At 37.6% G+C, this 27,496-nt stretch overlaps 1 protein-coding gene across 1 annotated transcript in view; it reads right to left on the reverse strand.

The window, feature by feature from the left end:
- LOC139751921 (uncharacterized) overlaps nucleotides 1-27,496 on the reverse strand; it is a 217,934-nt gene that overhangs the window by 135,307 nt on the left and 55,131 nt on the right. The window contains 17 exon segments of the mRNA XM_071667621.1: nucleotides 2,831-2,929; nucleotides 3,872-4,043; nucleotides 7,057-7,250; nucleotides 7,719-7,883; nucleotides 12,510-12,634; nucleotides 14,225-14,349; nucleotides 14,989-15,224; nucleotides 15,722-15,922; nucleotides 15,924-16,009; nucleotides 16,777-16,889; nucleotides 18,880-19,082; nucleotides 19,472-19,624; nucleotides 19,839-19,963; nucleotides 24,718-24,854; nucleotides 24,973-25,157; nucleotides 26,262-26,501; nucleotides 27,073-27,200. Of these exon segments, the coding sequence (XP_071523722.1) occupies nucleotides 2,831-2,929; nucleotides 3,872-4,043; nucleotides 7,057-7,250; nucleotides 7,719-7,883; nucleotides 12,510-12,634; nucleotides 14,225-14,349; nucleotides 14,989-15,224; nucleotides 15,722-15,922; nucleotides 15,924-16,009; nucleotides 16,777-16,889; nucleotides 18,880-19,082; nucleotides 19,472-19,624; nucleotides 19,839-19,963; nucleotides 24,718-24,854; nucleotides 24,973-25,157; nucleotides 26,262-26,501; nucleotides 27,073-27,200 (2,687 nt within the window).

Below are 27,496 nucleotides of genomic sequence, written 5' to 3' on the forward strand. Positions count from 1 at the left end.
CCTTTGTTGTGTTTTCCTAGTGCTACCTCGCACACATGAGGGGGGAGGGGGATGTTATTCCATGTGTGGCGAGGTGGCGATGGGAATAAATAAAGGCAGACAGTATGAATTATGTACATGTGTATATATGTATATGTCTGTGTGTGTATATATATGTGTACATTGAGATGTATAGGTATGTATATTTGCGTGTGTGGACGTGTATGTATATACATTGTGTATGGGGGTGGGTTGGGCCATTTCTTTCGTGTTTCCTTGCGCTACCTCGCAAACGCGGGAGACAGTGACAAAGCAAAATAAATAAATAAATAAAGTGTATATATATGTGTACATTCAGATGTATAGGTATGTATATTTGCGTGTGTGGACGTGTATGTATATACATGTGTATGGGGGTGGGTTGGGCCATTTCTTTTGTCTGTTTCCTTGCCCTACCTCGCAAACGCGGGAGACAGCGACAAAGCAAAATAATTCTTTTTTAATTTTCTTTAATAAATAACTACAAGTCCCCTTCTCCTGCTTACAAATGTTTTTTTTTTTTTTTTTTTTTTTATACTTTGTCGCTGTCTCCCGCGTTTGCGAGGTAGCGCAAGGAAACAGACGAAAGAAATGGCCCAACCCCCCCATACACATGTATATACATACGTCCACACACGCAAATATACATACCTACACAGCTTTCCATGGTTTACTCCAGACGCTTCACATGCCTTGCTTCAATCCACTGACAGCACGTCAACCCCGGTATACCACATCGCTCCAATTCACTCTATTCCTTGCCCTCCTTTCACCCTCCTGCATGTTCAGGCCCCGATCACACAAAATCTTTTTCACTCCATCTTTCCACCTCCAATTTGGTCTCCCTCTTCTCCTTGTTCCCTCCACCTCCGACACATATATCCTCTTGGTCAATCTTTCCTCACTCATCCTCTCCATGTGCCGAAACCACTTCAAAACACCCTCTTCTGCTCTCTTAACCACGCTCTTTTTATTTCCACACATCTCTCTTACCCTTACGTTACTCACTCGATCAAACCACCTCACACCACACATTGTCCTCAAACATCTCATTTCCAGCACATCCATCCTCCTGCGCACAACTCTATCCATAGCCCACGCCTCGCAACCATACAACATTGTTGGAACCACTATTCCTTCAAACATACCCATTTTTGCTTTCCGAGATAATGTTCTCGACTTCCACACATTCTTCAAGGCCCCCAGGATTTTCGCCCCCTCCCCCACCCTATGATCCACTTCCGCTTCCATGGTTCCATCCGCTGCCAGATCCACTCCCAGATATCTAAAACACTTCACTTCCTCCAGTTTTTCTCCATTCAAACTCACCTCCCAATTGACTTGACCCTCAGCCCTACTGTACCTAATAACCTTGCTCTTATTCACATTTACTCTTAACTTTCTTCTTCCACACACTTTTCCAAACTCAGTCACCAGCTTCTGCAGTTTCTCACATGAATCAGCCACCAGCGCTGTATCATCAGCGAACAACAACTGACTCACTTCCCAAGCTCTCTCATCCCCAACAGACTTCATACTTGCCCCTCTTTCCAAAACTCTTGCATTTACCTCCCTAACAACCCCATCCATAAACAAATTAAACAACCATGGAGACATCACACACCCCTGCCGCAAACCTACATTCACTGAGAACCAATCACTTTCCTCTCTTCCTACACGTACACATGCCTTACATCCTCGATAAAAACTTTTCACTGCTTCTAACAACTTTCCTCCCACACCATATATTCTTAATACCTTCCACAGAGCATCTCTATCAACTCTATCATATGCCTTCTCCAGATCCATAAATGCTACATACAAATCCATTTGCTTTTCTAAGTATTTCTCACATACATTCTTCAAAGCAAACACCTGATCCACACATCCTCTACCACTTCTGAAACCACACTGCTCTTCCCCAATCTGATGCTCTGTACATGCCTTCACCCTCTCAATCAATACCCTCCCATATAATTTACCAGGAATACTCAACAAACTTATACCTCTGTAATTTGAGCACTCACTCTTATCCCCTTTGCCTTTGTACAATGGCACTATGCACGCATTCCGCCAATCCTCAGGCACCTCACCATGAGTCATACATACATTAAATAACCTTACCAACCAGTCAACAATACAGTCACCCCCTTTTTTAATAAATTCCACTGCAATACCATCCAAACCTGCTGCCTTGCCGGCTTTCATCTTCCGCAAAGCTTTCACTACCTCTTCTCTGTTTACCAAATCATTTTCCCTAACCCTCTCACTTTGCACACCCCCTCGACCAAAACACCCTATATCTGCCACACCACCTCGACCAAAACACCCTATATCTGCCACTCTATCATCAAACACATTCAACAAACCTTCAAAATACTCACTCCATCTCCTTCTCACATCACCACTACTTGTTATCACCTCCCCATTTGCGCCCTTCACTGAAGTTCCCATTTGCTCCCTTGTCTTACGCACTTTATTTACCTCCTTCCAGAACATCTTTTTATTCTCCCTAAAATTTAATGATACTCTCTCACCCCAACTCTCATTTGCCCAAATGTTTTAATGAAGCATAATTGTAATCTAAATTAAGGAAACAAGAGAGCTGGGACAGTGTGAAGGTTTTCAGATAGGTTTACTGGTCTACAAAGCAAAGGAGAGATATACCCCATCAGATTTTGCAAAAACCAGATGAAAATTTGTTCAATCACAAACTGGTAACAAAGAAAATTTACAAGACAGTAAATAAGTAATAACTTGAAAGATCCAGAGGAGGTCAAACTCTCTGAAGTGAAAAAATAATTATTCTTACCAATGAATGATTTCCAAATTTCAAAAACTCCAATGCAAACTCTGGAAGATTTTCTATCATGTCAAGGAAGCGAGTAACAACAGGCTTATCCATGTAAACCTAGAAAAATAAAGAGAAAATATAATCAATTATTCCTCAAATAACCACACAAATAGGTTTTTACCTAAATATATCAATCTTGGAAGGGAAAAGAATGAGTAGTGACCTTTAAGTTTTTTAATAAAGATCAATGATGTGGATCACAACTATTCCTGACCCATGTAAATGACTTGTTTTGAGGAATAAAATCACTAAATATTTACAACAATGAAGTTTATTTATAACCATATATCAAAGATAGAGATGGTTCTAGGACTCATCTCAAGTAAGATTCTTTTTCACTCTAAACTTCAGTTCTTCCCATTCACCAGATATCAGTGCATCTCAATTTTTTCCAAGCAAGACTCTCCTATGAACATAAGCTTTTCACTGAGCTTCATTCCTAAATATACCCATGTATAAGTTCCATTTCTATAACATCTAGACTGAAATTACATAGTAAAAGCCCATTTCTTATATGCTAAAATGGCAGAATGGTAAACAGGTAACTGCAGATACAGGTTTCTGATTACACACACATCTCAATTTGTCACAGGTGATTTCTATTATCATATTACCTAAGTATATATGCAACTATTTCTCAAATTTCCCTTTATATATATATATACCAATCATAAGAAATTTTCCTTTATATATACCAATCATAAGTGTTTATAAGATGTTTAATAAACAGAAGTTTATCTTAAAGAGAAAGTAAAAGAAAAAAGACTGTGTTACTGCTACTCTAAGTATAAATACACTGTATGGAGCCTTTCCATACAATTACATATTACACTGATGACTAAAATTTGCAATAAATTACCTCTATGCCGATAAATAATCATGAAGACTGAGTGTCTTTATAAGTATTAACAAGTGAAAAGGTCATGCCATTATAAAGATCTTTAGCCACTTTTTTCTTATACTCTCCTCATGACCATTAAAGCATTAAGAGTATCTTACCTCCTTAATACCTTTCCAAATGTTGCCACCACGATACAAAACTAAAAAGAACCTGCTCCATCGAAGGTACTTGTTTAAGTTTTTCAGGGCTGCATTTACCACTGCCCCACTGTCTGTGGGCTCACGACTCAGCTCAACCAAGGGCTCCAGGAGAGTGGCAATCATCACAGTGCTGCAAGCAAATACATCAAGATCATACAATGTAACAATTACTCTACAACATCTGGAATACACTTTCTCTAAAAATATTATCAAGTGTTTTTTCATCTTATCCACTGTGCTTTATGATTTCCAGATTCATTTCAACTGGATCAGCCTTCATTTTATCAATGAATATCACAAAATTGTCTATAGATGAAAAATCAATATTTCCCTGCTTCTTAACTAAAGATTAAATGCATGGAAAATGCTTAAATAAAACCCAATTACCAGTGATTTGTTAAGAACAGCCTGTCTAAATACTATCACTTCAAAATACTTACAACAGAATCATTACTTTCAAAGAAAATAAATTTTCTTGAAACTTCTAATATTTCAAGAATGCATTAATTACATAAAGCATATCATCCATCTGAGAAAAGAAGGTTTAAAACTTTGCATCTAAAAATCTATCGATTTGGACAATTTAAGGAACATTACCGAGGAAACCAACCCTACCAGTTATGGAAACATTCATTTTAGTTTTTTAATGTCAAAGGTCCATTCATGGCCATGAGGTCCTTTTCAAGACAGGGCCAAAAAAGAGTACCTAACACTTACAAACACCTGAAGCAAAATTTTACCATAAGGCAGAACAGGTGCACAGCATCAAAGTGATATGCTGCTTGCTTCACAATGCTGCTATTACCTGCTGCAACACACATTGCATAATCATCAATCTTGGGTTAATCTGAAAAAAATTTTAGCTTTATTCTTTACTAATGCTTTTTTAAAAAGTCCAAAAGATTCTTCCACATTCCTTTTCTGTTTCTTCTATATCATGAAGGTTTAATCCAAGACCATTTTCTTAATTCCTTCATTTGTTGCCATGCAAAGTAAGGATATAATTGTCTCTCTTATCTGAATGTTTCAATATGGTTCACATGTTCTATTCCCTTAATCTTATGGGGAGAGTGTTCCTGAATTGCCTTCCTCCTCTTGAGTTCAGTCCTTATATTCAAAATGGGCTTCTTGTAAGATGAAAACCATGACCAACCTATTTCTTTCCAACTTGAGTTTCATTATTCTATGCTCGCTTTCACTATACTATGCATCACGTCATTCTTTAAGTTACACACTCCTCATAAATGATTCATATCTTCAAATTCAATTTTCATTTTTATGTTAGATGAGATGGCTGAAGCAGCTGAGGGCCTAATTAAGCAGGGGTAGCGATGCTGTTCCCTGTGGGATGGGGTAGCAACAAGAATGGATGAAGGCTTATTATTATACTATTATCATTATTATTATCATCATTATCATTACTATCATTATTATCATACTTGATCGCCGTTTCCCGCATCAATGAGGAAGCACCAGGAAACAAAATAAGAATGGCCCATCCACTTATATACACAAGAATAAACATAAATGCCCATACTTGCACATATACATATCAACATATACATACACATCTTTTCTTTCTTTCATACTATTCGCCATTTCCCGCATTAGCGAGGTAGCGTTGAGAACAGAGGACTGGGCCCTTGAGGGAATATCCTCACCTGGGCCCCTTCTCTGTTCCCTCTTTTGGAAAAAAAAAAAAAAAAAAAAAAAAAGTGAGAGGGGAGGATTTCCAGCCCCCCCACTCCCTCCCCTTTTAGTCGCCTTCTACGACACGCAGGGAATACGTGGGAAGTATTCTTTCTCCCCTATCCCCAGGGATAATACATACACATACAAAGACATATACATATACACACATATATTCATACTTGCTCACCTTCATCCATTCCTGGCACTATCCCACCCCACAGAAAACAGTATTGCTACCCACTGCTTCAGCAAGGTAGCACCAGGTAAACATACTACATACATACACATACAAAGACATATACATATACACACATATATTCATACTTGCTCACCTTCATCCATTCCTGGCACTATCCCACCCCACAGAAAACAGTATTGCTACCCACTGCTTCAGCAAGGTAGCACCAGGTAAACATACTAAAAAGGCCACATTTGTTCACACTCAGTCTCTAGCTGTCATGTGTAATGCACTGATACCACAGCTCCCTATCCACATCCAGGCCCCACAGACCTTTCCATGGTTTACCCCAAACGTTTCACATGCCCTGGTTCAGTCTATTGACAGCACATCGACTTCAGTATACCACATCGTTCCAATTCACTCTATTCTGTACACACCTCTCACCCTCCTGTATGTCCCAGTCACTCAAAATCTTTTTCCCTTCATCCTTCCACCTCCAATTTGGTCTTCCACTTTTCCTTGTTCCCTCCACCTCCGACACATATATACTCTTTGTCAATCTTTTCTCACTCATTCACACCATATGTCTCTCAACCACACTTATTATTACCACACTCCTCTTACCATTTCATTACTTATGCAATCAAGCCACCTCACACCACATATTGTCCTCAAACATTTCATTTCCAACACATCCACCTTCCTCTGTACAACCCTATCTATAGCCCATGCCTCACAACCATATAATGTTGTTGGAACTACTATTCCTTCAAACAAGCCCATTTTTGCTCTTCGAGACAACGTTCTTTCCTTCCACACGTTTTTCATTGCTCCCAGAACCTTCATCCGCTCCCCCGCCCTGAGACTCACTTCCGCTTCCAAAGTTTCATTTGCTGCTAAGTCCACTCCCAGATATCCATAACACTTCACCTCCTCCAATTTTTCTCTTTTCAAACATACATCCCAATCAACTTGTCCCTCAACCCTGCTTTGCATGTCAGTTAATCATTTCACTCTTGTTGTCCTCCCCCTTCTCTGCTTTGGTAGCTATGATATTACTGGGTGATTCTTCATCCTCTATCTTCAGTGATGGCTTTATGTTGCCTTGTTTACTCTCTACATTCCCTAATTGTTTACTTCACACCTTAATAATACCACTCATCCCAAAGCTTCATCAACCGAATTTGCTGCTTAAACCTTGATTAAGTAAACCACATCAAAAGTTAAATATTATCCTTCCATTTCTAAATTTACCACACATACCACCTACCTATTCTCCAACATTTCTTGGGTTGTGCTATTGAACAGAAGGGTTGATAAGGTGACCCACTCCTGAAGACCTAAGTATTTCACAGGATCACTGAACTTCTGCAGCAGAGAGCTGTCTTGAACGGGATCAGGTAACAATGTTGATATGACCAAGCTGGAGTTAATGACCTCTTCAAGAGGAATATCCATACTATTCTACAAGAAGACAATTAATAGAGCCATAATCAGAAAAAACAGCACCGTTAGTTTTCTCTTACTATGAAATATTAAATGCTGTTTGAAACTGATTACACTAGTTATGGCTGATATGAAACAAATATACTACTTGTGGAAGTAGATGATTCTGTACAGCCATGTTTTAAAGCATAAAATGTGCTGGATACAGCTGTTGTATAAATAATCTTCAATGAACATAATTTGGATGAAACAGGTAGTGAAGGCAATGGTGTAGGACAAACTAAGACCTCTTTGTATTTAACATGAAATTTACTGCTGTGGTATCCCTTGTCAGTAATGGCCTAGAGACTCATGATAAGCAGCTACTTTAAAAATGGCACAGACATTTTCAATATACACAAAGTACAGCATAAGCTATAATCACTATATAGTCATAACTTATGGTACTTCGATAAATTTAATACAACATTACAGTTGCTATCATACCTCATTTAAATCCAGCCCTATAAACAAACTAATGTTCTGAAGGAGTTCTGATGGACTGACTTGGCAAAGCCTCGCCATCAAGACTTGAAAGTCCTTCCCTAACTGCTGGAGATCAAGGTTACAAAAAGAATTTCCATGATGGAGTAACTGCAACAGTCTGGCCACCTGAAAGAAATACAAATGATAGGAATAGACAAAATAGGCCACATTTGTTTACACTCATATTTATTTAATATACTTGATCGCCGTTTCCTGCATTAGCGAGGTAGCGCAGGAAACAGACAAATAATGGCCCATCCACATATATACACATAAACGCCCATACACACACGTATACGCATCAACATATATATATATATATATATATATATATATTCTTTCTTTTTTTTTTAAACTATTCGCCATTTCCTGCGTTAGCGAGGTAGCGTTAAGAACAGACGACTGGGCCTTTTTTGGAATATCCTCACCTGGCCCCCTCTGTTCCTTCTTTTTGGAAAAAAAAAAAAAAAAAAAAAGGGGGGTGGGGAAGGGGGTGAAAATTCTGGAAGCCTTGAAGAATGTGTGGAAGTCGAGAACATTATCTCAGAAAGCAAAAATGGGTATGTTTGAAGGAATAGTGGTTCCAACAATGTTGTATGGTTGCGAGGCGTGGGCTATGGATAGAGTTGTGCGCAGGAGGATGGATGTGCTGGAAATGAGATGTTTGAGGACAATGTGTGGTGTGAGGTGGTTTGATCGAGTAAGTAACGTAAGGGTAAGAGAGATGTGTGGAAATAAAAAAGTGTGGTTGAGAGAGCAGAAGAGGATGTTTTGAAATGGTTTGGGCACATGGAAAGAATGAGTGAGGAAAGATTGACCAAGAGGATATATGTGTCGGAGGTGGAGGGAACGAGGAGAAGTGGGGGACCAAATTGGAGGTGGAAAGATGGAGTGAAAAAGATTTTGTGTGATTGGGGCCTGAACATGCAGGAGGGTGAAAGGAGGGCAAGGAATAGAGTGAATTGGATCGATGTGGTATACCGGGGTTGACGTGCTGTCAGTGGATTGAATCAGGGCATGTGAAGCGTCTGGGGTAAACCATGGAAAGCTGTGTAGGTATGTATATTTGCATGTGTGGACGTATGTATATACATGTGTATAGGGGTGGGTTGGGCCATTTCTTTCGTCTGTTTCCTTGTGCTACCTCGCAAACGCGGGAGACAGTGGCAAAAAAAAAAAAAAAAAAAAAAAAAAAAAAAATATATATATATATATATATATATATATATATTATCCCTGGGGATAGGGGAGATAGAATACTTCCCACGTATTCCCTGCGTGTCGTAGAAGGCGACTAAAAGGGAAGGGAGTGGGGGGCTGGAAATCCTCCCCTCTCAGTTTTTTTTTTAATTTTCCAAAAGAAGGAACAGAGAAGGGGGCCAGTTGAGGATATTCCCTCAAAGGTCCAGTCCTCTGTTCTTAACGCTACCTCGCTGATGCGGGAAATGGCAAATAGTTTAAAAGAAAGAAAAAAGATATATATATATATATATATATATATATATATATATTTTTTTTTTTTGCTTTGTTGCTGTCTCCCACGTTTGCGAGGTAGCGCAAGGAAACAGACAAAAGAAATGGCCCAACCCACCCCCATACACATGTATATACATACGTCCACACACGCAAATATACATACCTACACAGCTTTCCATGGTTTACCCCAGACGCTTCACATGCCCTAATTCAATCCACTGACAGCACGTCAACCCCGGTATACCACATCGATCCAATTCACTCTATTCCTTGCCCTCCTTTCACCCTCTGCATGTTCAGGCCCCAATCACACAAAATCTTTTTCACTCCATCTTTCCACCTCCAATTTGGTCTCCCACTTCTCCTCGTTCCCTCCACCTCCGACACATATATCCTCTTGGTCAATCTTTCCTCACTCATTCTCTCCATGTGCCCAAACCATTTCAAAACACCCTCTTCTGCTCTCTCAACCACGCTCTTTTTATTTCCACACATCTCTCTTACCCTTACGTTACTTACTCGATCAAACCACCTCACACCACACATTGTCCTCAAACATCTCATTTCCAGCACATCCATCCTCCTGCGCACAACTCTATCCATAGCCCACGCCTCGCAACCATACAACATTGTTGGAACCACTATTCCTTCAAACATACCCATTTTTGCTTTCCGAGATAATGTTCTCGACTTCCACACATTCTTCAAGGCTCCCAGGATTTTCGCCCCCTCCCCCACCCTATGATCCACTTCCGCTCCCATGGTTCCATCCGCTGCCAGATCCACTCCCAGATATCTAAAACACTTTACTTCCTCCAGTTTTTCTCCATTCAAACTTACCTCCCAATTGACTTGACCCTCAACCCTACTGTACCTAATTACCTTGCTCTTATTCACATTTACTCTTAACTTTCTTCTTTCACACACTTTACCAAACTCAGTCACCAGCTTCTGCAGTTTCTCACATGAATCAGCCACCAGCGCTGTATCATCAGCGAACAACAACTGACTCATATATATCCCTGGGGATAGGGGAGAAAGAATACTTCCCACGTATTCCCTGCGTGTCGTAGAAGGCGACTAAAAGGGAAGGGAGCGGGGGGCTGGAAATCCTCCCCTCTCGTTTTTTTTTAATTTTCCAAAAGAAGTAACAGAGAAGGGGGCCAGGTGAGGATATTCCCTCAAAGGCCCAGTCCTCTGTTCTTAACGCTACCTCGCTATCGCGGGAAATGGCGAATAGTATGAAAAAAAAATATATATATATAATTTAGGTACTTACTTTAGAATGAGATGCTAATATCATTATCAAACAGTTTAATAAAAGAGAAGAACATAGCTTTCAAGCACAAAAAGGAGTCTGACATGCAAAGACAATGGATGACGGAAGAATGACTAAGGAGTTTATGTGAATACAGTGAGTGGTAAGATATACTGGGCAATAGAAAAAGCATGAAAATACAGAATGAGGGAATCTGTATGTAAGATGGATATCAGTATGAAGAAATGCAGTCAGATGTGTAATAGTAAAGTGCACGTGAAGGAGCTTCTGAATAAGCAACCTTGTCGTATATTAGGAAAAGACATCTCAAATATGGGTAAATAAACAGAAACAATAAAGTACACATGATGATACATATAAACGACAAAGAAGCATAGCTACCAGGATAACTTTAGGGATAATAAACTTTCTAAACAAACAGAACTTCTGTCAGGATTGATGAAAGAATGACTATCTAAGAAGTAGCAACACAAATAAAACAGAACATGGTTACAAAATGTTTTTCAATTTCTAAATACATAACATGAAGGAAATGGATGATGAAGGCATTACTCCATGATAATATTGTGATTCTAAGAAAGAAGTAAGAACTACAAACCCTTGAAGAGGAATTAGAGGCTGGGAATATCGTGAAAAAGGAGACTGCATATAAAATAAGTAAGTCTGCATGAAAGAAAATAACGTAAGACAAGATAATAACTTGAACTTGTAAAGCATATACAGATTTGTTGCAATCTATTTACACAAAGTGCTTCAGGTGCATACAACCCAAAAGTTTATATACATGTATCCTGCTTGTGATTGTTTCTAGTACACTAAAATTGTTTATTCCACATTGCAACATATCTCCAAATCAATTCACTCCACATGCTAAGCTAGACAATTATTCATTCTACTTACTTACATATACTCTTACTGCTAATACCTTTAACCCCAGTTAACTTAAGTGAATATACCTACCTTTTATTTATGGTTTGCCTTAAAACCTAGTCACAGATCTTTCCCTTCCTTTTAATTGTCATAAACTCTCCACAGCCATACTATTCTAATGAATTCACCATAACTAACTCACTTCACTTATTTACTATACTGTATTATAATTCCCACCAAGGTTGAAACATTAACCATCTTTAATGCTCTTAATTTCTACCAGTCCATACTTGAAAAAAAAAAGGTTCACAACCATAAATAATGTAAAAATAATTCCATTATGCATGGCTTTCAAAGTACATACAACTTTTCTCCTAGATAACAAATTTTTCCCCAGGGAACCTATCTATCTATCTATTTATACCTCTGATGCTTGTTCCCACCTGCAACTCCCTCAAGGGGTTGGCCACAGCAACAGAGTCTCCATAACTTGTGCATTCATGTGTTGCTTCTTAGCCTTTAGAGCCTCACCCTTAACAGGCCACTGGCAAAGGGCAACTCTAGCCCAATGTCTGCACTAATGTTCCTAGTTAATACTTCTCCCTACATGTTTCTACCTACTTCTTCTATCTACTACTCTTACCATTTTGACAAAAAGGCAGGGCTAGCACACACTGCTCACTACGGGAAAACCTAAAGATACAGAGCATGAGCTATGTGAGTTAAATGTTCTCAAGTATTATGTATAAGGAGAGATTATAGGTTTGTGCAAGGAATGCAAGTAGTCCATGTATGGGTGAGGCAAGCCTTAATCAATTCATTCAAGGTATCAAGCCATCTCTCTCACTGTCTACCTCTGGTACAGATGACAACTAATCTCTCTCACTGTCTACCTCTGGTACAGATGACAACTAAGTCAGCAAAATGATACAAGCAAAAGAGGACAAAAAGAGCTTGCACAAACACCTGGATCCAACTTAAAAGAGGATAGAAGAGACCCTAATAGAATCAAATAAAGATAAACTTCCAGCAGGTACCTAGCTCATGACAAGGGGCAACAGTAATAAAAGCAACATAATACAAAAACATAATCAAAATCTAAGAGCTTCTTATCTCTTGAAACTCACCACCTGAGGTTCCTTTGACAGTGTGCTCACTAAGTCCTTGATTGCTAGAGGCATATGATGCATCAGAGTCTCTGTCAACTGCCACAATACAGGATAGTCTTGAAGCAGCTCCTGTAGGTCACTTGCTAAGGACAAGCATGTGTGGCATTATGTAAGTTTATGTCAAAATCTTTAAATAATTGACATGATCAATTACTAATGAATCAAACAAAAAAACAAACTGGAGTATTACAGGAGGGTTGATAATCATTCTCTTAAACTAATTCACTTTTTATTCGCATGTACTTTCAATACACCTTCAAATATTTATTCAAACATGGCTCTATTGTCTAATTTTGATCTTCCACAACCAACCTTACTGAAATTCTCTTCCAGATATCTAAACTCATTTACATCTTTCATTCTATCAAAAATTCAAACTGATACTACATTGAGACATCCAGCTTCTTTTGAAAATAAAACTGTACTTTTACTTAACTTCAGCATTTTCCTACATACATTACCAAAGCAACATACCACTCTTTAATCATCTCCTATCACCTAAATAACAAAGCAGCACTTAAAAGTAAAGAAAATATGATTGCAAGGGGTCAGTCAGGCAGTAGACATCCTCTAGAAGGGAATGAAGGCCCAATGCCAGACTGCTGCCTTGCTCATATTTGTTTTTGTTATCTTATCAAAGCTTTTATTGTTCTCTAGGTTTTGTCTATTATTCTCTTAGTAACAGTAACATGACAAGCTCATTGGTTGCTGCCTTGCTCTCAAAAGTTTATTTCTTTATCTTCTTTCTCTTATCATTCTTGTTCTTCTGTACTTCTGACTTCTCACCTAACTCACTACCACTTTTGTCAATTACTGTACTGGCACCAGTTGGGAAACGAGCCTCCTTTTTACTACAGAAACATATATCTGTTTATCTTTTACATAAGTTGCTTTTACTGACCTGACCTTTTCTAGTAACATAACCATCCTTTTCTAGTAACATAACCATTCATGTGCATTAAATGTTTCTTTTTTATTCAGGACTTCCTACTCTACACTCTTTGCCCTTCAATCAATATATTTTAAGGGATTCAGCTTTAAGCTTTTGTTTTGTCTTCCACCAACTTCTTTAACTGTCTATTCAATCATGCTGTTCTTCTTACCATAGCATGCACCTACAGTATTCTATCTGTCCAACTATATCTCTGACACCTGTTTCCTTTGGGAACCCCCTCAAAGGGGTGGCCACGACAAAAGTCTCCATAACTGGTAAACTCCAGAGCCACTTCTTAACTTTTAGTGCCTCGCCCATAAGCCACTGGCAGAGGGCAACTCTGGTGAACCATTTCCAGAGGCTTCTACCTAATGTTCCTACCAACTACTTTTATCTATGGTGCAGCATTTCTAGATGCTTCTACCTAATGTTCCTACCAACTACTTCTACCTAAAGTTCCAAACTACCTAGTTCTACCTAATGTTCCCATCTAAGTGTTCCTATATACTACTTCCACCTAATGCTTCTTTCTAATGTTCCTACAGTGATGAACACCTCTAACAATATGCTCTTTATTGTTACATACCTATTAGCATACAATATTTTTCTCGGAAATTCAATCAGCACACAGCAACAAAGTAAGTTTCCAATCAAATCTAACTATTGTCTCTAGTTTCACATGTAGGAAAACTTAAACTTTAAATTGCAATATCTATGAATAACTGCAGAGGAAGCTTACCAGTTATGTGCTTGGTAAAAGATAACAGGAGGGAGGCCATTTTCTTCAGGGATGTGAAAGCATCTTGCTCAACCCCCATCAACCCCAAGACCATCTCTAATGCAGGCACCACACTTGTTAAGTTGCTGTACAGAGCAAAGCATTATACGATCTGACAAGTACATTCAAAATACAAAAAAAATTTTGATGTTACTAATGGTAACCTATCAGTAAACAGAAACTGCCAAACTTCACTTATCTAAATCTAGCTAATCCAATTGTATGATTGCTGGATACCTTTACATAAACTCAAAAATTTAAATATCAGTCTTCTTATCAACAGTAAGAAATAACAAAGAAAAAACTTGGCAGATATTTGGAATACAAGTGGTTATCAACAATGGATATGAGCCTTAAAAGAACACGTAGGAATGAATAAAACATAAAATTCAGCATATCAGTGTTAGCACAGCACCTGAGTTACCTCCAGAGAGATAAAGTTAAATGAAAGGAAGAGCATAAGAGAATGAAGAAGTGAAGAGAGCAAACACAAAAAAAAGTTTTGTGTACTGGTACTAACTCCACTTTCTAAAAAATAATGGCTTGAGTTATACAATAAAAAATCAAACTATTCTATCTTTATTTTCATTCTTCCCTTCCTTCTTGGTTTTGATATTTGATATTTCAATCTAACAACTACATCAAACATTATTTTAACTTATGATTTAACAGAAACCATGAACCAGCCCATCACTTGCATCAAAAAATACACACCATTCATTTACCTCTCTGATTGTCTTTCACCAATTCTTCTTAGCAATTTGCTCCAATTTTCCTTGATTAGGTAAGATGGTAGTATATGAGGAAAAGATGCAGCAGAAGCAAAGTTGTCTAACTTGGAGACAGAGAAGTAATACTCTTCCTCTGAAGTAAGATTTTGCAGCATAATGCTAACTTTATCACTTATAGAGGTAACCAAACTGTAGAAGTCTAAACTTGAAAGCTGCCAGGTATCATTATTCTGCAAGAAACAAATATGCTTCAGTTTAGTGATGCAATCACTCAACCAAGACTGGTGAATGCATTCCTAATTTTTTTTAGGAAAGAGTTGTCTCTTTAATCATTCTCCTAATTTGGGACTCTAGCAATAGGCTAGGGATGATGTTAAATCCTTAGTCCGTCTCACACAGAGAATGCTGAAGTTCATATCCTGCTGAATAGTAATCATATCAAGGTCTTCCTCTGTAGCCTGTATCTATTACTTTACAATTCATTCAGGTTACATATCATCAACCGTGTATCAGACCAACTTTGGAGTATGCGTATGCATTCATGTTTGTGTGTGTGTGTGTGTGTGTGTATGTGTGTGCGTGTGTGTGTGTGTGTGTGTGTGTGTGTGTGTGTGTGTGTGTGTGTGTGTGATTCCTGGGGTGGAACTATTTAAACAGTGCCATCAACAGAAGTCTCCTTTAAAGAACCCTTTTACTCCATTTGAATATCAAGTTCAATTAAACTTACCATGTTATTTATTAAGGATTCATGGTGGAGCCAAGTGTTGAGGTCTATCTGAGAATAATTTCTGATTATACTGCACACTTTAACTACAGCCTCTTGAAAATGGCCACTCCCATGAGGAGGTTCTTCAAGTTCAGTGGTAGACGAACAAAATTCTGAGTAGGTCATATTGAGGATCAAAGGGTTGATAAGGATGTTGTGGTGAAAGGCCATCCAAAAGATCAATCCAGGATGAGTTCATAGTTTTATGGAGTTTAATGACATATGGCAGTATGTCTTCAGTGAGATTATCTGTGAGTAAAAGTATATCAAAAACAGTGTATTACAACCAAGAAAAATATATCTACAAAACAAAATGCTAGTCAATTTACTTCATATCTCACAAAATGAATCATATAAATTTCAAAATACTTAATGATGATTTCCACACTTTTCAGTTATAAGGATATAAAGATGTGTGCTTTCCTGGCAGCAATATACTGGAAACTTCTAATGTAAAAGATAATTTAATTCCCTTGCTATTCACAGCATATAAAAAGCATTAATATATTCTGAAGGACTATGAGATTTCTTGAGAGCAAATTTACTTTGGGGAGGCTTTGTTTGTCACAATATATATTCCACCTTACAGAACACTATGATTTTTTTACTTTGCTTCACAATTGAGTAGTCACGTACAGTTTTCCATAAATTTAAAGAGGACAAATCTGAAAATCACAAAACAAGTCTATACCTTTTTACACTATCAATGGGAAGAAAGATTTCCTGGAAAGTGATTAATTTTTCACACATCACTTATCAGTTAGACAGCAGTAAAAAGTATAAGAAATTGTGTGGGAATGCTTTTGCATATTTGCCTAGTTTTTCATAAAGAGAACTTCAGCCACCCATACTTTTTTTCAGTATCTATACATGCCATATTGAAAAGTACCCATCTGCACTCTGTAATCAAAACCAGGTCTTATTAACTGCAAATGTAAAAAACACTATCCAAACACTACAATGAAACAAGTAACTGAAAACTATTGCTGGTTATGAATAACAACATAAGAACAAACCCCGGGTGTCCAGCAGAATGTTATCAAGCCAGGATAGGACTGTGTACGACTTCTTCAAAATCTGTTGGAGTTCTCTGCTTTCAGCAACTGCAGCATCTGCCTTCTTCCATGGCCTGAGACACATTATTGGGAGTATCAACAACATGCCAGCATCAGATATCAAATGTCAAAACAATAATTCCTTCATATTGTTTTTTGAAAATATGTAACAGGAAATAATTAGAAATGGTGCATGAATGAAAACCAATCATGAGAGGACAGGCATCTAAAACAAATGGTGGATGACTGATTAGTTTATACTCTTCAGCAGTACTGTAGTATGGCTAAAGGGATGAGGAGATATGGTAGATCAAGAAAGACAAGGACAAATGCAGACTGAATTCTTGATGGGTAACAGTATTACAGCCAAGGATGACAAAAGAATGATGGTTTACTTTGTAGGATGAAAGTATCTTACATGAAAAAGTGAAGGTGGAAATGAATATACTACTTTCACTTAAGATATTAACTTCTGAGAGCAGAGCATACAATTAGTAAGTACTAAAGTAGTACAAAAGCTTTTTGTCACTATGGCAAACTGAAGTGTAAGTCGAGGACAAGTGAGGAAGTTGAAAAGCTGCATGCATTTTCTCTACCCAGTGCTTAAGCAAAGCCTATGTCATGATACAACAATCTAAAATCATTGTAATTACAAAAATGCTTAAATTTAAACATTACTAACAAGTACTTCTTTTACCTAGACCTGCTTCTAGCAAAAAAATCTATACGACTTTCTTTGTATACCTGAGTCTGAGTTACATTAAGTCTAAGGTGACATTTCAATAATTTTGAATTTCTAAAAAGAAATAAGTCAAGCCTACCCAACAATTCGAGCATCCCTGATGTACCTATGAAATTCACAAGAAATTCTACAAAATACATGCCAGTTAAAAACAGTAAAACAGTTCAGCTATATAAAGTTTTAATTCTTATGTTAGGACAGCCTAGAACTAAATATAAAAATGAAAAACATAGATAAAATCTGAGATGTTAAAGACTGAACAAAATAAAACTTAATTACCAGTAACATAAGATATCAGAGAAATGGTATATATTGAAACAGGGTTGATGTGAAGGAACTTTTTATCTACATTAACAAAGTTCATGTGTAGGATAATAATGATGAAAGTAAATGCAAATTAAAAGAATCTTGTTTTGAAAAGAGATTGCAGCAACAGTAAAATATGTCTAATTGGAAAAGAATGCTGACTTTCAGTAACTGAGAGTGATAATCAGTAAGGAAGGTAAAGGAAAAGCTGAACCTGATAGTCAAGTCATGCAAGGAAAAACTGAAATTTGGATATGGTGAATATGAAGTGTTTAATGTGATTAGGGTGTATGATGCTTGCAAGATGGCACGCTTGCTTCAGTTCAACAGTATAGGTGTGAAACCTTAAATTCTCCTAACTCATGATTGATAATGAATAAGAAAATGGGTCAAGGATAACTTATGAGTCATTGTTAGAATCTTAAGAACAGTGATAGCAATGAGGAAAGTTCTGACAAAGTTATCTAGTCATAGAAAAATTTTAAAGACACATGGATGAGAGCCTTCTTATGATGACATGGACATATAAAACATGTGAGAAATAATTGGACTGTAAATATCTGCGCTAGCAGGGTTAACTGTCCAAGGAAATAATTGAAAAAGTGAAGGAACTGCTTAGAGTTATACGTATTTAAATGAAAACGCAAAGAGAATGATTTTTGACTATGCAGTGGAAGTGCTTTGCTACCCATGGATCTGTTGATGTCTGTATTTACTTCAGTTCCAGGAACATTAACAAAGAATATAAGAATGAAATGAGGGGCTGTAATTACTTGATAAATCCTATGTACATGAGAATAGTTGAATTTGGATAATCAAAAATTCTCTACACTCAACACTAAAGTCTGATGAATGAAGAATTTTGAATTAACATTAACATCTCATCTGTCAAGAAATCCTAAAACTTATACACTTAAAGCAAACGTTTTACACTGTACTGATATTAAGTAAAAGTGCAGCTCACTATTTCAAGAACCAAGAGATGAGAAAAGTTAAGATGGCATGGTTCAACTCACCATTTTTTCCACAAGTCATTGAGTTTAGCCAGAAACGTTTTGGCCTCATGAAGAGAAGCATTCCAAAACTGTTCAAGACCACTTATATTGAGAGGTCTGTTAAAGTCATATTCTTGTACATGTCTAACAAGGACCAAACATTCATCATACAGCTCAGCTAACTTGATTCGAGGAACTTGAATTTCCGAGTTCTGATAGTCTGTCTAAAAAAAGAAATACAAGACAAAACTTCATACAACACTATTGAAGTAATAAGGACCTATGTGAAAACCACACACACACCTCTAATAATACGGTACTGTAACTGCTAATACCACCAAGACAGGAAGCATAACTGGGTATCATCCAATACAGAAAATTAAATTACATGTTTAATAATCACTTAACTTCTGTAGTTCAAGAAAAAAAATAGAAAAAGATCACCATTCTACTAAGAGGTGTTTTACTGATATATCCCCAAACCAACTTTACAAAGTGAACTACAGAATAAGCTAGCTCAGCAAATGACCTCTACAAGGTCTCTCTTTAGCATGTCTATTTACTCCCTTCTTAATTAACATACTTCACTCTTCCACTTTTTCCTGATACTCACTAGGGCCTTGATAACAGCTGTGGTGAGGTTTGTCTGTAGTGCTGGCACTTGTGGATGTTGAGCAAAATAGCACAACACCTCTACCACAGCACTCCTACCCATGCTCTGGTTGCATAATCTTGAAACCCACTTCACCCACTCCAGTTGTTCATTCTACCAGAGTGTAAAAGTGTTTTAAATGCTATAACAATAAGAATGTTTTCTTAAGTTGAAAATATTTCTGGATATAAAAGGATAGATGACAAATATGGAATCAAGTGATATGCAAGAAAATATGATGCCACAAAAAAATAAGCATTTATAAATACAGCACAATTGTAATATCAATTAATAACAAAAAAGCAACCACACACACATATGCACTCACCAAATCAGCTAAAAAGGTAAGTTCCTGTAGAAGAAAGTCTGCAGTGCCCTGTGGGCCCTGACTGAGCAGCAATAGAGGTGGATAATCCTGTTGTATACCCAGCAGAGATGCCCAAGTTGGGCTGTCTGGAAATGCATAAAACTCATGTCTGGAAATGCATGAAAGTCACACGTTTCTCAAAATTTGTTGTTCCTCTATCCTAACCTGTGGCAGTTCATAATTTAGGACTGCAAGGAATGTGTTTCAGACCTTTAATACTGTGTGTTCATGAAATGACTTTCCTCTCTTATTAACTTTGGTCATACATGGAATGAGGAAGCTGCTATACCTCTGTTCTGGCTTCTGGTATTACACTAATACCCCAGTTAGCACATTCTCGTAGTGCTGTTTTGTTATAGAGCTCTTACTTGCATCTTGAAGCTTTAGTTTTACTTAACAAAATTATGAAAATCCATAAAAGAAGTCAAAAGTCACTAATTCGAACACTAACAACAAACCAAAAGCAGCTCTGTTTATATTCACTTGGCCAATACAGCACCTATAAACAAACACACACACACACACACACACACACACACACACAACCAACCAGTGGTGAGTGCTTTCCTCTGAATGAAAAGTACAAATTTTGCTGCACTTAAAGTATACACATTCTTGCTGACTTACCGACTCCTGATATTATTGTGACTATTCTTAGCCATCATGTCTGAAAGACTGCCTGCAAGTTATAGTACTACTAGTGCATCTAAAGTGTCTAGGAAAAACAGCTCTTTGGATGTAAAATTACAAGTGGTGTGGCGGTTGGAAGCTGGTGAGTGTCAGGTCAACGTTCGTGACACTTTCACACTGGCTACATTGAAGGTCAGGACCATTATCAAGAATAAAGACAAGATAAAAGCTTCTGCCATGACAAACATGATTTTAACTGCAATGAAGGTGAATCATTCAAGGGGCAGATTGTTAGAAAAAATGGAAGGTAAGCTAAGTGAAGCTAGACTATCTGAGGAATGCTTAGCAACAAACCCAAAGCATATCACCACAACCTTCCACTTCACCTGTCTCATCGCCCACACCTTTCTGCTTTCTCACTCCACATTTTAAAGTGTTACACACTTTAACGATGAAGGGATACATCGTTGCTCATTTATATTCATATGCATTTATGGGTAGACATTTGCTGCTCAACAGCATCCAGCATTGCTATGGCAAGTGTTACCACAGAAACTAACAGACACATCACCTTCTCACCACTTATCATAATCACCCTTCCCACCACCACAACTACCTCTACCATCACTACTACCTCTATTACCACAACTTAAATCATAGTTTCAGTAACAAGGAGATGGATTAGCTTCTGCCAGAGCAAAGCCATACTATATTTACTGCCTCCTGCTTCCCTACCACCCACCATGTCTGTCCAACATGCAGACTCTCTCAATTACTCAACTACAATCATCATTATTCATCAAATGACTGTCATTCAAGATAAAACATTGTACATTACCTATTTGTTAATCATTGATTAGAAAAAATGTATTGCTGTAATAATAGCTGTTTATTATTATTAACACCCGTAACCCTCTTAACTAGTGCTATATATATCACATAGGTAAGAAACATAATCAAGAATACATTTTCATATATGCAATGGTATGATGACCCTGTACAGAGCTGCTTCAATTAGCATTCCATTTTTCAGGAACATATCCTAAGCAATAACCGAAGTATTAGTGTATTATCAGCATGCTAGTTCATATGTGGTGAGGTGGTGATGGGAATGGATGAAGGCAGCAAGTATGAATATGTACATGTGTATATGTCTGTGTATGTATGTTTACAATGAAATGTGTATGTATGTATATGTGCATGCACGGGCATTTATGTATAAACATGTGCATGTGGGTGGGTTGGGCCATTCCTCGTCTGTTTCCTTGCACTACCTTGCTGACGCAGATGGCGATTAAGTATAATATATAAGAAATAAATCAGCATGAAGTTGCTTAACGTGTTCAAGATTCTGAAAGTGTAAGTAAGAATGAAGTTAATAATATATGTCAGAGAGAAGTTGCAATATCTCTGTTCTAACCCACAGTAATATATCTTATTTTATCATATTCTTACTGATACATACAGACTATTTCTAAGCAACAATATGCATGGTCTGATAGGTCTAGAAGGTCAGAATGAAAATCCTCAGCTTTCAGTCCTCATGTTCCTACATCAAATACCACTGTTAGGGCAGCAACTACTATGCATGTCATATAATCACAATAAATTTACTAACAATGTATGTACTTGAGCAGGAACTATGAGTGCACTACCATCCTCACGTGCATGTTACTCTTCAGAGATGAATGCAGAATCAAACTATGGATGGCCATCTAAAGCCATATTGGGTGGTTAGGGTGGAGCTCTATATCTTCCTTAAAAGTACTTGGTAGATCTCCCAGTGACAAATTTTGAATATGAAGTAAAACTATACTTTCTAATGCATTGTAACTGTTATGTTAATATATTAGGACCTCTAATGGACCATGTACAAACAATAGGATGAATCTAAAATAAGAAAAGCTGCAATATCAACACACTCATGTTTACAACTCTAATAGTTGCTTCTGTCAACAAAATCTATAAATACTACACCATCAGCAGTCAAACACATATCCTTCAGAACCAGCTTTGTAATGTCTCAATTTTCATTATAAATAGAGTTCCAAAATGATAAAATCCTATATCATCATGACTAAAGTTGAGGTTTGCAGTTATAATAAACAATCAAATTGTAAAAACAAATATTCCCTAAATAAAGCCATAAGGATTGTTCAATTTGACTGAATGGACATTTTATTACATCAAATGAGAAGAGTCATGCTATTACGTTATTAGAAATACTTGAAGATGTACTTGGAAATAAATGTATGAGGGAGGCTTCAATGTCCAAACCATCCCTATGAATCCTACTCTAATTGTAATAGCCTTTTAAGAGTTTAGGTCTTATCCCATTCTACTATTATGAATTCAAATAAAGATTATACTTCATTCTTTCTTTTCATTCTTGTTCAGAATCTCCTGCATTTGTGAGGTAGTGTCAGGAGAGACTAAGAGATGCCTCACCAGCTCACAACCATTCTTTAATTGTCATGTGTAATATACCAAAACTAAAGCCTCCTATCTACAACAAGGTTCCACAGATCATTCCATGGTTTCCCCCAGCTGCTTCATATACCTTGGTTCCATCCAGTGACAGAACATTAAATAATCATAAACTGCACCAAATCTGTTCAAATTTATCAAAATTTTATGATAATCATTTCACAAAAAAGTTAAGAATTCAAACTGTAGTAAATAAATTTCCTTAGTATAAAATAAATTCTATAACAAATAACAAAGCCTTATGGTTAATCATTAATTTGTCATGATGGTCTTGACACAAGGACCTACATGATTAACTGACTTACTCTGCATTAGGTACATATGCTATGGGCTTTAGTCACCTATATATACTTAGCTACACATAAGCTCCTGACTACAACACACGGCATACATAAATCTAAGAGGCTGGATGATAAAGGAGAATGTTCAAGAGATAGGACCCCATTAATTCAAAACTCCCACCCCGTACAATACTATCTATCTATATCTCTGACATGTGAAGTGAAGAGTTTTAGATATCTAGGAGTGGGTTTGGCAGCAGATGGAACCATGGAAGCAGAAGTGAGTCACAGGATGGGGAGGGGCAAAAGTTCTGGGAGTGTTGAAGAATGTGTGCAAAGCGAGAACGTTATCTCAGAGAGCAAAACTGGGTACGTTTGAAGGAATAGTGGTTCCAACAATGTTATATGGTTGTGAGGCATGGGCTATAGATAGGGTTGTGTGGAGGAGGATGGATGTGTTGGAAATGAGATGTTTGAGGACAATATGTGGTGTGAGGTGGTTTGATCGAGTAAGTAATGAAAGGGTAAGAGAGGTGTGTGGTAATAAAAAGAGTGTGGTTGAGAGAGCAGAAGAGGGTGTATTGAAATGGTTTGGTCACATGGAGAGAATGAGCGAGGAAAGATTGACAAAGAGGATATATGTGTCAGAGGTGGAGGGAACGATAAGTGGGAGACCAAACTGGAGGTGGAAGGATGGACTGAAAAAGATTCTGAGCAATCAGGGCCTGAACATACAGGAGGGTGAAAGGTGTGCAAGGAATAGAGTGAATTGGAATGATGTGGTATACCAGGGTCAACGTGCTGTCAATGGATTGAACCAGGGCATGTGAAGCGTCTAGGGAAAACCATGGAAAGTTTTGTGGGGCCTGAATGTGGAAAGGGAGCTGTGGTTTCGCTGCATTACACATGACAGCAAGAGACTGAGTGTGAAGGAATGTGGCCTTTGTTGTCTTTTCCTAGTGCTGCCTCATACGCACGCGTGGGTTGGCGGGGTGGCAGTGGAATGGATGAAGGCAGCATGTATGAATATGTACATGTGTATATATGTATATGCCTGTGTATATGTATCTATACATTGAAATGCATAGCTATGTATATGTGTGTGTATGGGCATTTATGTATACATGTGCATGTGGGTGGGTTGGGCCATTCTTTTGTCTGTTTCCTTGTGCTACCTTGCTAATGCGGGAGACAGCAACAAAGTATAATAAAAGAATAAAAAAAATTTATCTCTGATGCCTATTATGATTAGAACTCCCTCAAAGGTATGGCCATGGCAACAGAGTCTCCATAACTAAAGAACTCCAGTGCCACTTCTTAACCTTTAGTGCCTCATCCTTAACAGGCCACTGGAAGAAGGTAAGTCTACCGCAGTGTTTGCAGAGGCTCCTGTCTAATGTTCCTAATGAATACATACATTACACAAAGGGTAACACCAATACCTTTCAAGATATCGTTGAGAGCCGTGATGATGACATGGGCATGATAGATGGCATACTGAATGGATTGGGAGATGAAATGTTTGTGGGTATCTCTCCCCATCCACACCAACAACTCGTCCATCAGACCTAAGGTTCTGCTGCGGAATAAAGGCCAAAAAGCTGTTGAAGGTAAAATGTACAAGCTTTGTCCTAACCTTTCAGCAATGAGAGTCTAACATATACAAGAATGATATCTTTGTAGGCTCACTCACTTACCTCCTGTACAACACAGGATTAACCAGTGGCTCAGCAAATGCATCATGAAACTCCAGCAGGATGGATTTTCCCTGGGGTGTGGTGAAGAACTTCTGAGGCTCAATTAGGGCCATCAATTGCCTAAAGGATCTTATCAGATGGAAAGCAGCACCCACATCCACCTTCCTAGGAACAAGGTCCTCAACCTGGTACAAAGGAAAAGATTATGTTGGTTAAATAAGCCATTTGGACTTCAGCATTTTGCCTAAAATTTTAAAGATCACCAATCAGGGAGTTCAGGGTGTTCAGTGATTAGTTTGATAAGTTATTCACATCTTAGCAAGTTACTTACATTTCTATTAAATCATTCAGAAATTACTAAGTCAGTTAAGGCTTAGTGACCTGCTTAAGGTTTGCTATATTATACCCGGTTTGGTGTAATATCCAGAGCTAACCAAATCATTTGGGTTAGTGCACCAATATGGGTTAATCAGATATCTTAAGGTTTGGTGAGCTGTTTAATGTTTCATGAGTTGCTCAGTCATTAATTCAGTTATGTACTTTTAACTCTTTAAGAGAAAAGAGATGATCAAAGTTAAATGATAGGTTGGCAAGATGATTATCATTTAACATTCTCTTTGCAAAATTCATAGAGGATTTACTGGTTTTCTGTGGATCTTTAGCTTATCTTCTTGCTAAGTAGGCTGGGGAACAGCTTTGTTGTCTACTGGATCATCTAAAAAGTCAGTGTGAGGTTTACTGTCACTGAGGAACTATAGTTTTTTCCCCAGGTGCAGAAGGTAACGTGTGATTCATTATGTCATACAAAAAAATCACCTTCCTGAAAACTGTATTCTTTAGAGAGTTACCTTGAGCTTAATCAGACAAATCATAGAGTTAATTGTCATTCTGAAATTATTATCCTACTAAATCAATCTAATGTTCAATGTATTTTACAGAGAATTAAATCTGATTATCATGTCATCCAAGGAGTTCCTTCTCGTGCTATGTAATCATCTTTGACTTATGTCAATCTTTTGATGTGTTGGAACTTAGTACTCAGGATATTATATATTACTGAACTGCCCAAACACGTGCAAATATTTTGGAAAATCTTACCATGTTACACAGGACATCAGCATAATCTTTTAGTCTAATGATACTAAAATCTTCATCTCTACATTTATAAAGATTCCTTACATGAACTTCCTCCAGTAATTATAGTGTCTCTTAACATTATTACACACATAACTTTCACATAAGGTCCCTGCAAAACAAAATGTGAGAAAAAGTCTGCCATTTCCACTCACCAAAGCTGTAAGGCTTTCTGTCAGCTGTGTGTTTGAGGTAAGTTCCTTCACAATGTAAGTGATATTTTTGCACAGGTAATGTTCCATGTTCCGGATATCTTCCTTGATGGTCTCCAGATGGGACCAAGCTGGGGGAAGGTGCTCAACAGCTGTGGACAGAGGGATGAGGTGCCCCAAGGTTGCCTCTCCACAAGGATACTCTTGCCAAACTGTCATGTTGCTTAGCAGTACTATCATATCCTGCAAGGTATGGTGCAGGCTCATCAAAGTCTTCTATAGTTTTATCAAAAATGCCTCTTAATTCTCAAAAAGATTTGATTATCTATAACCTCATCTTTCTTTCCTAACAGCAAACGGAGTATCAAAATAATTTTTCATTTCTAACTGAAAACAGCTATGTCAGAACTTCAGCAATATCATCCCATACACAAAATGAGTAGCAAACTGTACATCTTAAGATATGTTCATCTAGAATCAGAATATTGCCAGAGGTTGAAAAATCATAAATGCATCCATTCAAAACAATATCAGCTTCTTTCTAGTACAACATATCATTCACTACTATTACTGGACATATACAGACACAAAGTAATGATATGTGAAAGACAAATAATACTTCTGCTGCAAAAAATGTCATTCCACAAAAAATGTTATGCCTTCATATATCTAGCATAAAGGTTCAGCCTTGTGACATTGTATCTATGCTTAAGAGCCTTCATTACCATCTTCAACAAGCAGTTCTAAAACTACCCTATCCCACATTTCCACCTTCTTTTACTTTCCTCCCATCATGTGGAGGATCTTTACTTACACTGGTCAGTCCATGGATCCCCCATAGGTACGGAAGGGCAATGATGCGAGGGAGGAGGCCAACATGGTGGATAAGGCCAGCTGTATAGGGGCAACCACCCTCACACCACACCCACATATCTCCCTCACCTGTAAAGGATTTTCACACTCATGGGATACTTACACAGAGAGATTAACATTGTAAAATAGATACAGAGCTTTAGATTAGTAGGATAACCATTTCTACCGTCATTTACGTGAAGTACAATATATGACAATTCATAACAAGGTTTTTAATCAAAATGAGAACTAACCTTAACTTAGAAACACCTCAAAGTTAAATCATGGGAAAATTGAGGGCTTCTCACAAAAATCTGATTTTTTGTCTTCTAAGAGAAAAAAAATCAAAAAGCTTCATATAAAATCAGATCATGAAGCAGTCATTT

This window comes from Panulirus ornatus, chromosome 12, assembly GCF_036320965.1.
Source record: "Panulirus ornatus isolate Po-2019 chromosome 12, ASM3632096v1, whole genome shotgun sequence".
NCBI classification, from domain to species: domain Eukaryota; kingdom Metazoa; phylum Arthropoda; class Malacostraca; order Decapoda; family Palinuridae; genus Panulirus; species Panulirus ornatus.